The sequence below is a fragment of the Ambystoma mexicanum genome, chromosome 2p (genome assembly GCF_040938575.1).
Source record: "Ambystoma mexicanum isolate Mex_15411 chromosome 2p, UKY_AmexF1_1, whole genome shotgun sequence".
In the NCBI taxonomy this organism is placed as follows: Eukaryota; Metazoa; Chordata; class Amphibia; order Caudata; family Ambystomatidae; genus Ambystoma; species Ambystoma mexicanum.
The window spans coordinates 1,407,975,372-1,407,989,256 of NC_090923.1; the positions used below are offsets into that span (position 1 = coordinate 1,407,975,372).

At 47.2% G+C, this 13,885-nt stretch overlaps 1 protein-coding gene across 1 annotated transcript in view; it reads left to right on the forward strand.

The window, feature by feature from the left end:
* Positions 1 to 1,886: 1,886 nt before the first annotated feature.
* The window catches only part of LOC138567558 (uncharacterized), a 1,087,151-nt gene continuing 1,075,152 nt past the window's right edge, over positions 1,887 to 13,885 (forward strand). Inside the window, exon 1 of the mRNA XM_069645895.1 lies at positions 1,887 to 2,612. Within this exon, the coding sequence (XP_069501996.1) occupies positions 2,589 to 2,612 (24 nt within the window). The 5' untranslated portion in view covers positions 1,887 to 2,588. The remainder of the gene's footprint in view (positions 2,613 to 13,885) is intronic.

The window sequence follows — 13,885 nt, forward strand, 5'->3', positions numbered from 1 at the left end:
TCTGGTCCGAGATCATTCCGAGACAGGAATGGAGGGGCGCAGAAAGCCATGGAGGAGGAAATGAAATGGTGCAATGGCTAAGTTCTGCAGGGGTTTCCCGCAGGTCAGACACGGACTGATCAATATAAAATCCCCAGAATACTATGTGAAGGACGGAGTGCATTTATCATCAGCAGGCATGGATCTGTTCTTTTGGAACTTAGGCACAAAGCTGCTGTAGTTATAAGAGAAGGGAAGGGGGGAGCCACGGTGGGCGTGGACCCACCTTTGGCGTAGCAGTGTTTTGGCGACCAGTGGCAAGATACAGACTACTGAGCTGTGGAAAAGCGGGAAGGGTTTTCGCTCTTCTCGCGACCAGCGCTCCTTGGGGACCTAAGCGGCAGGTGCGCTGGAGGTATCGATGAGGGCTCAGCTTCCCCTGACAAATCGGCACTCCCCCAGCCCAGGAACACCTGCAATAGCAGGTGGGGCTCAGACAAGGATGGTTGGGGGAGCTTTGGCATACAGTGGACTTGGTTGGGAAAGGGGGAAGCAAGGTTTGGACACGGAGCAGTCAGCGGGTCGCCGCACCTTCAGAACTATTTTCACAAAGTTTGTTTGCAGTGTTTTGAGTTTGGTAGTTATAAATAATGTTGTGAAAATAAATCTGCTGTCTTTTTATGCCAACAAAGAAAGAATGTCTCACTTTGCACCTTTTTCCTTGGTGAGGTATCGAAAGGGGTGAATGGAATGAGCTAGCCTGTTGGTACAAATATGGACAAATGCCCAGGTTATGGAGGTGCCGACGAAAAGAAATGGAGGAGGTGCCCAAATAATGGGGCAGCGTCCTCTCCTTCCTCCCCTCTGGGTAAGGAGGAGTTGTGCAGGAAGCCTGAGAAGCTCGAGGGGCGGGAAGACCGTCAAAGGGGCAAAAATGACAGCTAAAGTGGACAATGGAAAGGGGCGGGACAGGCAGGTTATAAGCCGTCTGGTTTTCGCCTCCAGGAACATCGCAGCACAGCAGAAGGACGCGGCGCACGGAAGGAGGACCTGTTTCATTTTGTTTACCTCTCACCAACCGTGCTTATAGGACGGCGGAATGGCAAGGCCTGGCCGGTGCTGTTGCAGAACGGCGAGTCTGTGTTTTTGCGACCAGTGGCAAGATACAGACTACTAACGAGCCATGGAAAAGCAGTAAGGGTTTTCGCTCTTCTCGTGATCAGAGCCCCTTGATGGCCTAAGCGCCAGGGGCGCTGGAGGTATCGATGAGGGCTCAGCTTCCCCCAACAAAACAGCACTCCCCCAGCCCAGGAACACCTGCAAGGACAGGCGAGGCTCAAACAAGAATGGTTGGGGGAGGGTTGGCCTACAGTGGACTTGGTTGGGAAAGGGGGAAGCAATGTTTGGACACTGAGCAGTCGGCTGGTCGCTGCACTTTCAGAACTATTTTCACAGTTTGTTTGCAGTGTTTTGAGTTTGATAGTTATAAAGAATGTTGTGAAAATATATCTGCTGCCTTTTTATGCCAACAAAGAAAGAATGTCTCACTTGCACCTTTTTCCTTGGTGGGGTATCGAAAGGGGCGAATTAAATGAGCTAGCGTGTTGGTACAAATATGAACACATGCCCAGGTTATTTCAGATGCGAGTTTGTATTCAAGTTTTTTTTTGTTGCAAACAGACAAAATACAATTTAAATAATAATACCACTACAATATGTGTATATGATTCGTCCCGATAATACGAATTAAATCACGGCGACGTGGCCTTCAATTCACTTAATGTCTAAAAGTAACATTACAAAACAACAGCTACATCTTTCCACTTTGGTAGGTCGCATAAAGTGCACCCTGGTCGCCGTGGTCCTGCTGCTCGTTCTAAGAAATCCCGCAATGCATTGCGATCGAAATTTGAACTGAGCACTGGTGCAGACGGAGAGCCTCCATGCCGGTGTGCACTGTGGTTCCTGGGTCAAGGAGGGCTCCCGTCTGTGTAGCAGCGGGTTGGGGGTGGATCGCAATTGTCATCTTTTTCTCCTGACAGAGCGGGTGGAGTGGGCACCTCCTCTTCCTGGGGGGTGGACTACAGCTCCCAGTGGTGCATTGCAGCGCAATGGCAGGGCAGGCTCTGTGTAGCTGAGGCCTGCACAGCTCCGTGTGTCCAGCAGGAGCGTGTGTTACAGAGGGGAGGGGCAAAATATAGAGATTTTAAAAATAATAAAAACAGAGCCATGGACGGTCGATGAAGCTGAAACGTGCGTTTGCTCACCCGGAAAGACGTCGCCAGTGCCTCGCTTGGTTGCACTAAGGATTAGTGATTTTTTTTTTGGTTGGGGTTTTCTTGGTGAATTAGTGAAAAACCCCGGCCCAGACTTCCTTAAGTACTTGTGGACTGCCCTTCTCCACAGTCTAGTCCTTCAGTCCTGCCTCCCACCCCCAAGCTACGAACAGGCGACAGAGCACGGGGGGAGGAGGAGCAGGCAGGGCCTGTGTGTGTTTGGGGGCAATAGCAGCCCCTGATCTGAAGGAGCTGCGTTTTAACGTTTCCAGCTTCAAGATGAGCTTCCCTTGAATAGGCACCCGAGGAAGGGGCGCCGAGTAGCACGCAGCAATGGCCGAGGGGCACTCGGAGGAGGTAAGAGCCTTTGTGGGGTTCAGACCCTCACCTCCGTGGAAATGGTTGGGGTGGGTTGCTCTCTTGCTGCATGCCCATGGTCTCCTGCACAGGTTCCACGTTCTGTTGTTGACCCTTTTCTGGTGCATGGCTAGATCCAAGGAGTATGCTTAGTTCGATTTGTGTCTTTTATTTGTTTTCCTGCACCAGAGTGTGTTTATGTTGTCTGCAAGGCTTGCTGTTGTATTGTTATTGATTCGAAAACATCCTGCACAGACAGTCTCCCTGAAGTCGAAGCAGTCTCTAGACTTTTCCCTAGCCTTTGATTTCTGCCCAGGAACTTGCATTATGTATCTTTTTCCTGTGATGTATTTTAAAGGATGGACGTTGGTAATACACCCCTGCGTCACCCTGCTGCACCACATGAAAGTAATACTTGACCTGGAGCGTTCACTGTGCACTCGCAGGTGACTTAACAATGATGACATCTCATGCAGAGGTGGTGCTGTGTTTGTGTTTATATGTAACGCGATTACCTGCCAGTGGTGGTCACTGTGCTGTGCCACACCTGTGTACAAACTTTGCTATAATTTTAAGACCCCGCCTACTGACTGCACATTATATAAACATTAGCAACACATGACTTACCATTTTTACTAATAAACTATTTGTAATTGTGTTCTGGGTTCCATAGGATATGATCACCCTTCACCACCAGGGGGGTCCCTGCAATCATTTTTTCAACCGATTTTTATTTATCTACTCCTCAATAATTTAAAATCCTCCTTTTGCAGTTTCGAGCAGTTGTTCCTGGGTGGGGGCGGCGGTGAAGGGGGTGATTTGTTACGGGGCAATCACTGGCGAGTGATGGTGTGTTTTTAATTAAGTTCATATTTTAAAATGCAGGTATTTTTTAATTCGCTATAGGGCCTCAGACTGTAACACTAATGTGATGCATTTACTTTCCCTTTGGATGCATTTGTTTATTGATGGGGAAAAAGGTTAGCGCTTCGAACAGAAATACACTGCTTGAAAATAAAAGCAGTGACTGGAGCAGTCCTTCAGGTTTTACTAAAGCCGAATGTACTTGAGTAGTTTGTGATTCTGATGGAGGAGGGCTGAAGTGTAGACATCGACGGGGAATGGGCTTACAGACCAGAACGTGCATGCACGCATAGGGTAGAGTATCCCGACGTTTACAAGAGGTTGGCATATGCTGCATGAGCAGCAAGGAAAAGGAGAAGGAGGCCATCGGTGGAGTGGGATTGTGTGCCAGGGAGGAGGCCATCAGTGGAGTGGGATTGTGTGCCAGGACACATGCTGTATGCACAGCAAGCGGGTGGAGGCCATCAGTGGAGTGGGATTGTGTGCCAGGACGCATGCTGTATGCACAGCAAGCGGGAGGAGGCCATCAGTGGAGTAGGATTGTGTGCCAGGACGCATGCTGTATGCACAGCAAGCGGGTGGAGGCCATCAGTGGAGTGGGATTGTGTGCCAGGACGCATGCTGTATGCACAGCAAGCGGGAGGAGGCCATCAGTGGAGTGGGATTGTGTGCCAGGACGCATGCTGTATGCACAGCAAGCGGGAGGATGCCATCAGTGGAGTGGGATTGTGTGCCAGGACACAAGCTGTATGCAGAGCAAGCGGGTGGAGGCCATCAGTGGAGTGGGATTGTGTGCCAGGAAGCATGCAGTATGCACAGCAAGCGGGAGGATGCCATCAGTGGAGTGGGATTGTGTGCCAGGACACAAGCTGTATGCAGAGCAAGCGGGTGGAGGCCATCAGTGGAGTGTGCTTGTGTGAGGACACGTGTAGTATGCACCGCAAGCGGGTGAGGCCATCAGTGGAATGTGCTTGTGTCAGGACACATGTAGTATGCACCGCAAGCGGGTGGAGGCCATCAGTGAAGTGGGAATGTGTGTCAGGACACATGTAGTATGCACCGCAAGCGGGTGGAGGCCATCAGTGAAGTGGGATTGGGTGCCAGGACGCATGCAGTATGCACAGCTAGAGGGTGGAGGCCATCAGTGGAGTGTGCTTGTGCCAGGATGCATGTAGTATGCACCTCAAGCGGGTGGAGGCCATCAGTGAAGTGGGATTGTGTGCCAGGACACAAGCTGTATGCACAGCAAGCGGGTGGAGGCCATCAGTGGAGTGGGATTGTGTGCCAGGACGCAAGCAGTATGCACAGCTAGAGGGTGGAGGCCATCGGTGGAGTGTGCTTGTGTGTCAGGACACATGTAGTATGCACCGCAAGCGGGTGGAGGCCATCAGTGAAGTGGGATTGTGTGTCAGGACACATGCTATATGCACAGCAAGCGGGTGGAGGCCATCAGTGAAGTGGGATTGTGTGCCAGGACACATGCTGTATGCACAGCAAGCAGGAGGAGGCCATCAGTGGAGTGGGATTGTATGCCAGGGCACATGCTGTATGCACAGCAAGCGGGTGGAGGCCATCAGTGGAGTGGGAATGTGTGCCAGGACGCATGCAGTATGCACAGCAAGAGGTTGGAGGCCATCAGTGGAGCGGGCTTGTGTGTCAGGACACATGTAGTATGTACAGCAATCAGGAGGAGGCCATCCGTGCAGTGGGATTGTGTGCCAGGACACAAGCAGTATGTACAGCAAGCAGGAAGAGGACCTCAGTGGAGTGGGGTTGTGTGCCAGGACACATGCAGTATGTACAGCAAACGGGAGGAGGCCATTAGCGAGTGTGATTGCGTGCCAGGACACAAGCAGTATGTACAGCAAGTGGGAAAGGCCATTAGCGAGTGGGATTGTGTGCCAAGACACAAGCAGTATGTACAGCAAGCGGGAAAGGCCATCCGTGCAGTGGGATTGTGTGCCAGGACACAAGCAGTATGTACAGCAAGCAGGAAGAGGCCATCAGTGGAGTGGGGTTTTGTGCCAGGACACAAGCAGTATGTACAACGAGATGGAGGTGGCCATTGGTGGAGTGACTGTGCTGTGACACATGCTGTATGCACAGCAAGTGGTGGTAGGCCATCAGTGAAGTGGGATTGTGTGTCAAGAGATATGCAGTATGTACAGCAAGTGAAAACACTTATGATACACATCAAGTGGAGTGGGATTGTGTGCTAGGGCACATGCATTATGTACAGCAAGGTGGAGGAGACCATTGGTGGAGTGAGATTGTGTGCCAAGACATATGCAGTATGTACAGCAAGCGGGAAGAGGCCATGTGATTATGTGCCAGTTTAGAAGGGAGTGGGGGATGGTCTTCAGGTATAATTGCAATGGAGAAATAACTGTAATAGTTTAGGTCTTCGGGGTGAATTTGCAGTGGAAGGTGGAAAGTAAGGCAGAATAGTAGATACTGGAGGCATTGCTGAGGGGGCCTAAAAACAGTGAGATGGCGTAACATGCTAGAGTGCAGGTAGGGGAGTAGCGGGTAATGGGAGTTACCCAGTTAAGGTGTTTTGACCCTTGGATAGATTGACATGTGAGGATGGGGGACATTTTGTTTGTTCCATTCACCCAGATAGTCGAAACCTCAACCTTCCAACCATCATGGAATTCCTTTTGCTGTACCTATTTATAAAAAAAGAGGGATGAATTGGGCCCTTCTGAATTGTCCCCTTACCTTGTTAGATGTGAGTAGCAAAGTGTTTGCTACATTGATTTTACAGCAGCTGCAGGAATTTGCGATTGAATCTGGTAGATTGGGGAACATATAAAACGGGCTTTAGAGAGCATATTGGTACCTCTTTGAATGGGTTCATTGATTCTCTTTTACAACGGCGGGTGCTTATGCGCGCATCAGCTCAGAATAAACTGCCCTGGCTAGCCTTGCAGATGGCCTCATTCTTGACCAGACTCATGTAGGTCCGCAACCCAGTTGTTGCTTATACCACAAAGGCCGATTCCTCGATTCAAATATTCAGAAAACCAACATTTTGAATTATACTTTTTGTAGAAATCCTCCGAATTTTGTGTGTAAATTTGATTCAATTCTTTTTTTATATATAGCAACCCAATTTTCTTATTTGTTCTTTGTTTTTGGCAAATTGTCAAAAAATATGTAGGCAGCAAAGTTTATCTAACATGCTGTATTTATGAATTGGGGATGTTGTAGAGACTACAAGTGGCAAAGTGAAGCATTTCCTTTAGGGGATAAAGGATTAGAGGGTAGAACAATACTCAGGGTGACTTGAGTATTAGAGTTTGTGTTGAGAGTTATTTTAGGTGGTGACATTTTCTGATTTTAAGAAGGTTAGGCCTGGCAGCAGTGCCAGCGGATGTGGCAGATTGGTGAAGTTTTTAGAAATGTCAAAAAAGGACTCAGCGCTGTAGGCTTTGGCGGATGGAGTGAGGCAAGGTGGGGGTGAGAGATTATATTTATTTGTATAGCGCAAACCATGCCCGGCGATGTTAATAAAAAAATGGCGCCATGATCAATTTTGTAAAAGTGGGGTTTGGCACTCGAAGGGAGAGTGGAGATGATGCTCTCATGAAAATGTGTGAAAAAAAAACGAGCCGCGGCAGAGTTTTTAGTATTGTTTCAAAGAAATGTGTTTTCTTTCGCTGCAAAAGAAACTAATCGCAAAACCATAAATGTGCTGTCATGAAGTGGCAAAATGTTAGAATTACATTTCCTATCAAAGCAAAACTGAAACTTGGAAGGTTTTCAATAAATCGTAGCCATTGTTCTGGCAAGATTGCCCCCCCCTGCCGCTTCCCTTAAGCCTGGTAGATTTGGAAAATATCAAGCCGACTCAAGCAGATTTGTCATACATGTTCAGCAGTGGAAACGCAACCTGCAAATAGAGCTCGTTTGCACCCTAAGAGAGACAGTCTAGTGCAGACCTCTAGGCCCCATCCTGCACAAGACCCCAAGCCGACCAGACGTGTTTGAGCTTCATTGCACATCCTCAGAGGTATGACTTGGGTGTCTAGGCCCAGTAAGATCCAGGCTCACGTCTGGGCATACCCATCATAATTGGGACGACTTCTACAAAACTGAAGATTGGTGGAAGGTATTGAATAAATCACAGCCACTAGCATGGTTTTCTTCCCCTTAGATGGCATTGCTTTGGGAACCCGATGAACCATATCCTGCCAAGCCATTTCAGAAGTCTTGCGAGTCTCTTGAAGTGGTCGGGGGAGGTGGTGGTGGGGGAGGGTTATGTAAAGATATGATGTTGGTCTCTTGCTCGCAAAAGACCAGGTTATCCAGATGATGCTCAATGAGGCTGAAGCATGTCTAAGATGGGTTGTATTTCGGCACAGAGGGAGCCTGGCTATCAGTATTGGAAGGACTGCTCCCATTGGTGGCAAGGCCAAGACTAATTTGTATATGGCTGGTTGCCTTCTGTGATGATGCACAAGGATTAACAAAATAAATTAAATGGAAGCTGCTTTTATAATGGCAGTAGTCGGCATGCAAGCAGTGGAAAGAAGTAAGTCAGCTAGTAGGGTTGGCATTCAGGCTAACAAAAAAACATAGCCATTGCTATGACAGGGTTATATGTGATCCCAAAAGAGCCCTCAGGAGGGACCTTCGTGTTTTGGCATTGACTGCACTTATCCCACTGACCACTGTCAAAAACATAAGGCCCTAAAAATGGATACTCCAACTTGAGAAGACAGGGGTATATAACTGAATGTAATAAGTGGAAAGCTCTGGTCTGTGCCTCCCAAACCAATGACTCTAGTGAGTTTTGGCACATTATTGGAGGAGGACTGCCGAAAAGCAAGGAAACCAGGGACTGCTGTCTCGGAAACATATTGTATCCTGCATAACGAAAAGGCACTTGGGATTGCACACAGGGGGGCGCATAGGGCATACGACCAATGCAGCAACTGGTCCTACTGTCTCACTTCCAGAGATATACGCTCCCTTATCAGTGCCACAAAATCCTCCAGGCCCTCCGATGGTATTTGCAGTTCAGTAATTTAATCTGCCACTGACGTCTGGTCTGAGGTCCTACACCTGCTCTTCTCCATGATTGGAATCACGCAGAAAATACCTCCATCATGGAGTGAAAGCATCATCATTCCTGTGTTCCAGAAGGGCAACCCAGCTGACCCGGGAAACTATCGATCGCATCCTGGCAATGTTGGATTTCCCGGCTAAGATCTTTGCCAGAGCGCTTCTACAGGAGATTGAATCATGGGTAGAGAGGGCTGTGGAATCATTCCCCTCAACCAAACAGGCTTCAGAAAGTGGCATAACACCCTAGCCCTTACCACCATTATTCAGCAAGCATGGATGGTAAGGCAAATGCCAGTCTACGTGGCATTTATCAGTCTGAGTGCCGTGTTGGACACGGTAGACCGGAATCGACTCTGGCGGAAACTGGCTGATTGGGGTATCCCACCTGAACTACTGAGCATAATCATTTCCCTGCATGCGAACACTCGGGTGAAAATTAGGATGGATCAACACAGAAAAACCACCACCTGGATAGACGCACACAGAGGCCTCGGGCAAGGCTGTAACCTTGCACCCATACTCTTCAACCTCTAGCTGACATGGGCAAAACGATGATTGGTCCAGGTGCCACCTCCCCACCCCCCAAACTGGGCTCAGTGGCAATTAAATGGTTGGGCTATGAGGGTGATATTGCTGTCCTTATCTGACTCAACGTGGACTACAGGCCTCCCTGGATAACGGGAAGGAATAAACTGCTTGTAACTCACCAGTGGTGAATACATCAAAGACCAAAGTTATGGTCTTCTGTCTGCCCGGGAAAAAAAGAAAACCAGGAAAGTGGAAGACATATTGAAGTGGTCAACAACGTCAAGTACTTGGGCCTGCACCTCGATAACAAACTACAAGGCACATAGCATCTGGAGTATGTTCGGACTAGAACCTCCATCCTTGTTGGCACCATAAGCTCTGTTGCCCATAAGGTAGGGGGGTTCTCACTTGATGCTGTGCTGGAACTTTATCAGGCTACGGTGACCTCGATCATGCTGTATAGAGCAGAACTATGGGCCTTACTAAATCTTGCAATGGTACGTAAACTGGAGCCCTTTTTTGCAAAAAAAAGGCTATTCTGACTACCTAAGCGAACCACTACTGACCTGATCTTTCTTGAATATAACTTTTTGTCCATAGCTTTAAAAATTTAATCTAGTTGCCTTATCACAGCGTGGAAACTCTCTAATGCGCCAGCTCAAACTCTTATGAGCCGTATACGGTTCCATGTAATAATGTCCCCGCAAAAATGTCTCCTGATAATAATGTCGCCGTTACAAGGGGAGCAGGGGACATCCCTGCAACCCGTCTCCTTACATAATGTCACCATATATAATGTTGCCAATGCCTTTTCCTGGCGACATTATGCATGGTGACATTATGTATGGGGACATTATTACCTGATACCCCTTATACACATGACCAAAACCACACGAGTGGCATCAATGCTTAAGAGCTACTTGGTCAAGGTATACACACCAACTTTTGGCTACAAAAAGGAGACCTAACGCTGGATATCACATTAAACTCATTTAAACTTCGACTCAAGGAAAGACTGAACGATAATAGCTCTGAGCAGTCAATGGCTAATTTGGTAACCAAGGACCATGCAGCTGAATTCTACCGGTATATTCAGGAACGGCAAACACCACCCCATATATCCAACACTTCATTGGCAACTCCCTTGTCTCGGCCTACATTAAACTGAAGTTCAAGTACTGTCAGGACTAGGGAGATAGAGGGTGTGTGGCACAGTATCTGTAGGGAATGCAGAGATCTCGAAACAGTAAAACATCTCTTGTTTGAGTGCAGAGCCTTGGAGACACTGCGATGGAAAAACTTCGGCCATTGGCATGACGGACGCAAAATGGTGCATTCAGGATGGGAGCTGTACTTAAATGCGACGAATGAAGTGTGCATTGTTCACTTCACACTCCTGTGAAGGAAGATCTCAATCCTACTAGTCATTCACAGATGAACTGATTGCTACCTTCTGGACATGACATTCCGACTTTCGGTTTCGTCCCTTTTTGTCTCTTTTTTTTCTTTCTTAACTCTTGTTTTTAGATTGATGTACTGCTATCTAATCATTCTATGACTTGTTGAACTCTTCTCTTTCTTTCCCCTTTTGAGCTTGAATTGGATGACTACTGGTATGTTATGTGAAAAGTTTGTATCAAATTATATCACAGTAAATAAAGAAAATAATGATAGTAGTTACAATAAATTCAAAGGTTTCCAGTCATCACTTTATGGTGTCTATTGCATTTCGTATTGCCAGAATAATTAATGATAACTTGTAAGTAAAGAAGCTCTTTGGTGGTTTATTTAATTTGTAAACGAGCTGCATACCAGTAAACTTTGGGATAGCACTAATGATAACATTGATACCCGCCCTCCGACTTTTTCAAATAGGGACAGAGATGTGTGCAGTCTTTATAACTAGACTTTTATGTAGAATGCACATATAACGAAAAATCTTATAACAAAAAACATAACAAATGGCTGTGGCGGTGGGATAAATGGTTAAACCTTGTGGGGAAACGGTTGGGGTGCGTTTTTAGGGATGGGAAACGGGTTTGGGGGACCCCGCCAAAAAAAGAAATGTATGTCTTATCGTTATAAAGACATGTAACCGGACAGTGTGTCCACGATTTCCACTGAAATACATGGGAGCAAATGAGATGTGAGTATCTCTGATCTGTACTGGATATCTGATTCTCAAAGCTTAAATCTAGCATCCGTGAAGTGCTCATGTGTAAATGGCAGTCACAAAGATTTGTTTAGCTAGGACATCTGTAAGATGCTCCAGGCTTCTCCAGTTTTTAGCTTTTAGGCATTCTGAGACTGGTATGAGGTAGCGGGTGTTAATAAGAGGTGCTCCTAATTTGCTCCAGGGCAAATCTTTGTGGCTCTGCTTCATAGTGCCTAGTACAGCTCCTTGGAGGCTGGTGCTTTGTGGGTATACTGCCCCACCTTCAGAAGAAGCTGGATTAGAGACACTGGCCCTCATTACAGTTTTTCTGGTAATTTGGGCGGGATACCGGAAAAACTGCCTTATCGTTTCCGCCGCCCGTTATTACGGAATATTACGGGCTGCAGAGGCGCTGCGAAGTTCCCATTCCATGGAATCCTATAGGACTCCATGAATGGGATTGCTGGAATTAATGGCACCGATAGTGCCAGTGATTCCGGCATTTATTTGCCGGAAGGGGCCTGAACTCCTGGCAGGACAGGCCTGCCAGTAGTTCGCTGCCCCCACCAGCAAACTTGTGTTTCCGTGGTCTGGAAAAAATGCTTGTGCTGGAATTACTGGAATTTCTTTCTGGCATTCGTTCCAGACTGGGGAACTCCTAATGAGCCCCACTGTAATGTATTTCTGTAGATGATGCTTTGCCGGCCAAGTGCTCATTCTTGTTGATGGCTTAGAGGCTACAGAACACCTCCTTGAAAGTTGATGTTTTGGGGTACAGTGCAGATCAGAATCCAATAGTTTGGTGGTGCAGTACACTTTTTAAAAGTTGAACATTTGGGGGTCCAGTGTCTCTCAGATTGGATGGTTCTGGTTTGTGGATACATTAATGTTGCAGAATCTGCTTGTTTGGGTGCAAAGTATCTCTCCCTGGAAACGAGCGCACATGCATTTCAGAAGCTGTTTATTTGAAGTTATGGTACCTAGAAACTGAAACGGTACCCCTTTTTGCGAGTTGATTGTTTGGTGGGTCAGTAACTAACCAAGGTAGTGAACATTCTGGGAGTATATCACACCTATTTAATTTAAAAACCGCAAGCTGTCATCATTGCTGGTATCTCGGAACCATCGATGCGGCTCTACCCATCGGCGTACAAGCGAAAAAGAGTTTTAGGAGCAAGGGTATCGGACTAACGGAAAGAGGTTTTTATTGCTTTCTAAAATTGCCAGGGGTTGATGTCTCTGTTATGCTCTGAAGAACAGTTTCTGAAGCAGGTGGGCAAAATCTCCACCACTGATGTTTGTCTTTTTCCTCGATGGAACAAATCCTAATTTAGCAGTAGAGGATCGTAAAGGTCGATGTTAGGACCTTCATGGTCAAAATTGATCCAAAATGACCAGGTGGCAATTCTGGAGAGTCAAGTAATACTGATATGACCTTCATAAACGTACCTTCTGGTAGCCAGTGAATAGCGAGCAGTACAGAACTTTTCGGGCCATGTGTTCTAACTTTGATTCTAAGCCTAGCGGCTGAGTTTGGGTTATGTGCTTGCTGATCACTCCTTTAAGCAGACCCATGTACTGCAATGCAGAAGTCTAGTCAGAAAGAGACTAGACTATTAATAGTTGTAACTTGCAATAATGGAGGATACATCGAAGCAAACGAAAACCTGCCCAGTCCATGCAACCCTGGCAATCAGTTATCCAGATAGATACTGCTAGATCACCCCTTCAACCTGTCACCTGTGGAGTCCACAAGGATCCATCCTCTCACCATTGATCTACCACCTCCTACATGGATCCCTCCTTGTCGGCCACTATATTCGCATCCACCAATGCGCAGACTATCCTCAACCCCCAAAATGTCTTCCATTAAAAACTTACACCAGCTCAAGGCCTGCTTGATCCTGATATGAATCTGTGTCTCCAGCACATGCCTCAAGAAAAATTAATTCCTCCTCCAATAACACAGAACACACCCACATTCAGACTTGGCTTTCCGCTATGCACCTAGAAGGCTTCACTCCAATACTGCACTATGTTCCAAGTCCAGGGATTCCACTTTGACAGCCATCTCAAGTTCAGAATGAAAATGCAAAAGAAATCCTAGACGTCTTGCTACCAACGCTCTCCTTTGCAGAAAATCAACCCTGCCCATCCATACAGTAACTTGGTATCTGCAGTAAAGACCCTTGTGCTTTTTCTCCTGGATGGTGGAAGCTCCTTCTGCGCCGCTGCCTGTCTCATTAAATTACCACATTATGCTCACACTCGTCGAGCATGCCCCTACAAGCATGCATTGCCTTCAAGATCAGTTGCACTGTCTGCAATGCCGTCACTTTACAAACACTTTCCTTCCTAGCCAACATGGTTACTTTGTCTGGCTGCTAACCCTCCACAAGAAGCCATGACCTGGTCCTATTAGGACTGCAAAATAAAAAATCTCATCTAAACCCACATGCTGTGGAACCTCAGTCCTCAACATTAGGTGTTCACCCACCCTCCTACAATTTCAGGAAGGGGGTACCCTCTACCTCCCCCACCAGCAGTGTCCATAATATCCCCTACAGTACTCACAACGCAGAGCAAAAGGAGTGCCAATAACGCAGCTTCAGAGCTGCCAAACACAACCGGCACGGAACTCCATTTCGCTAAT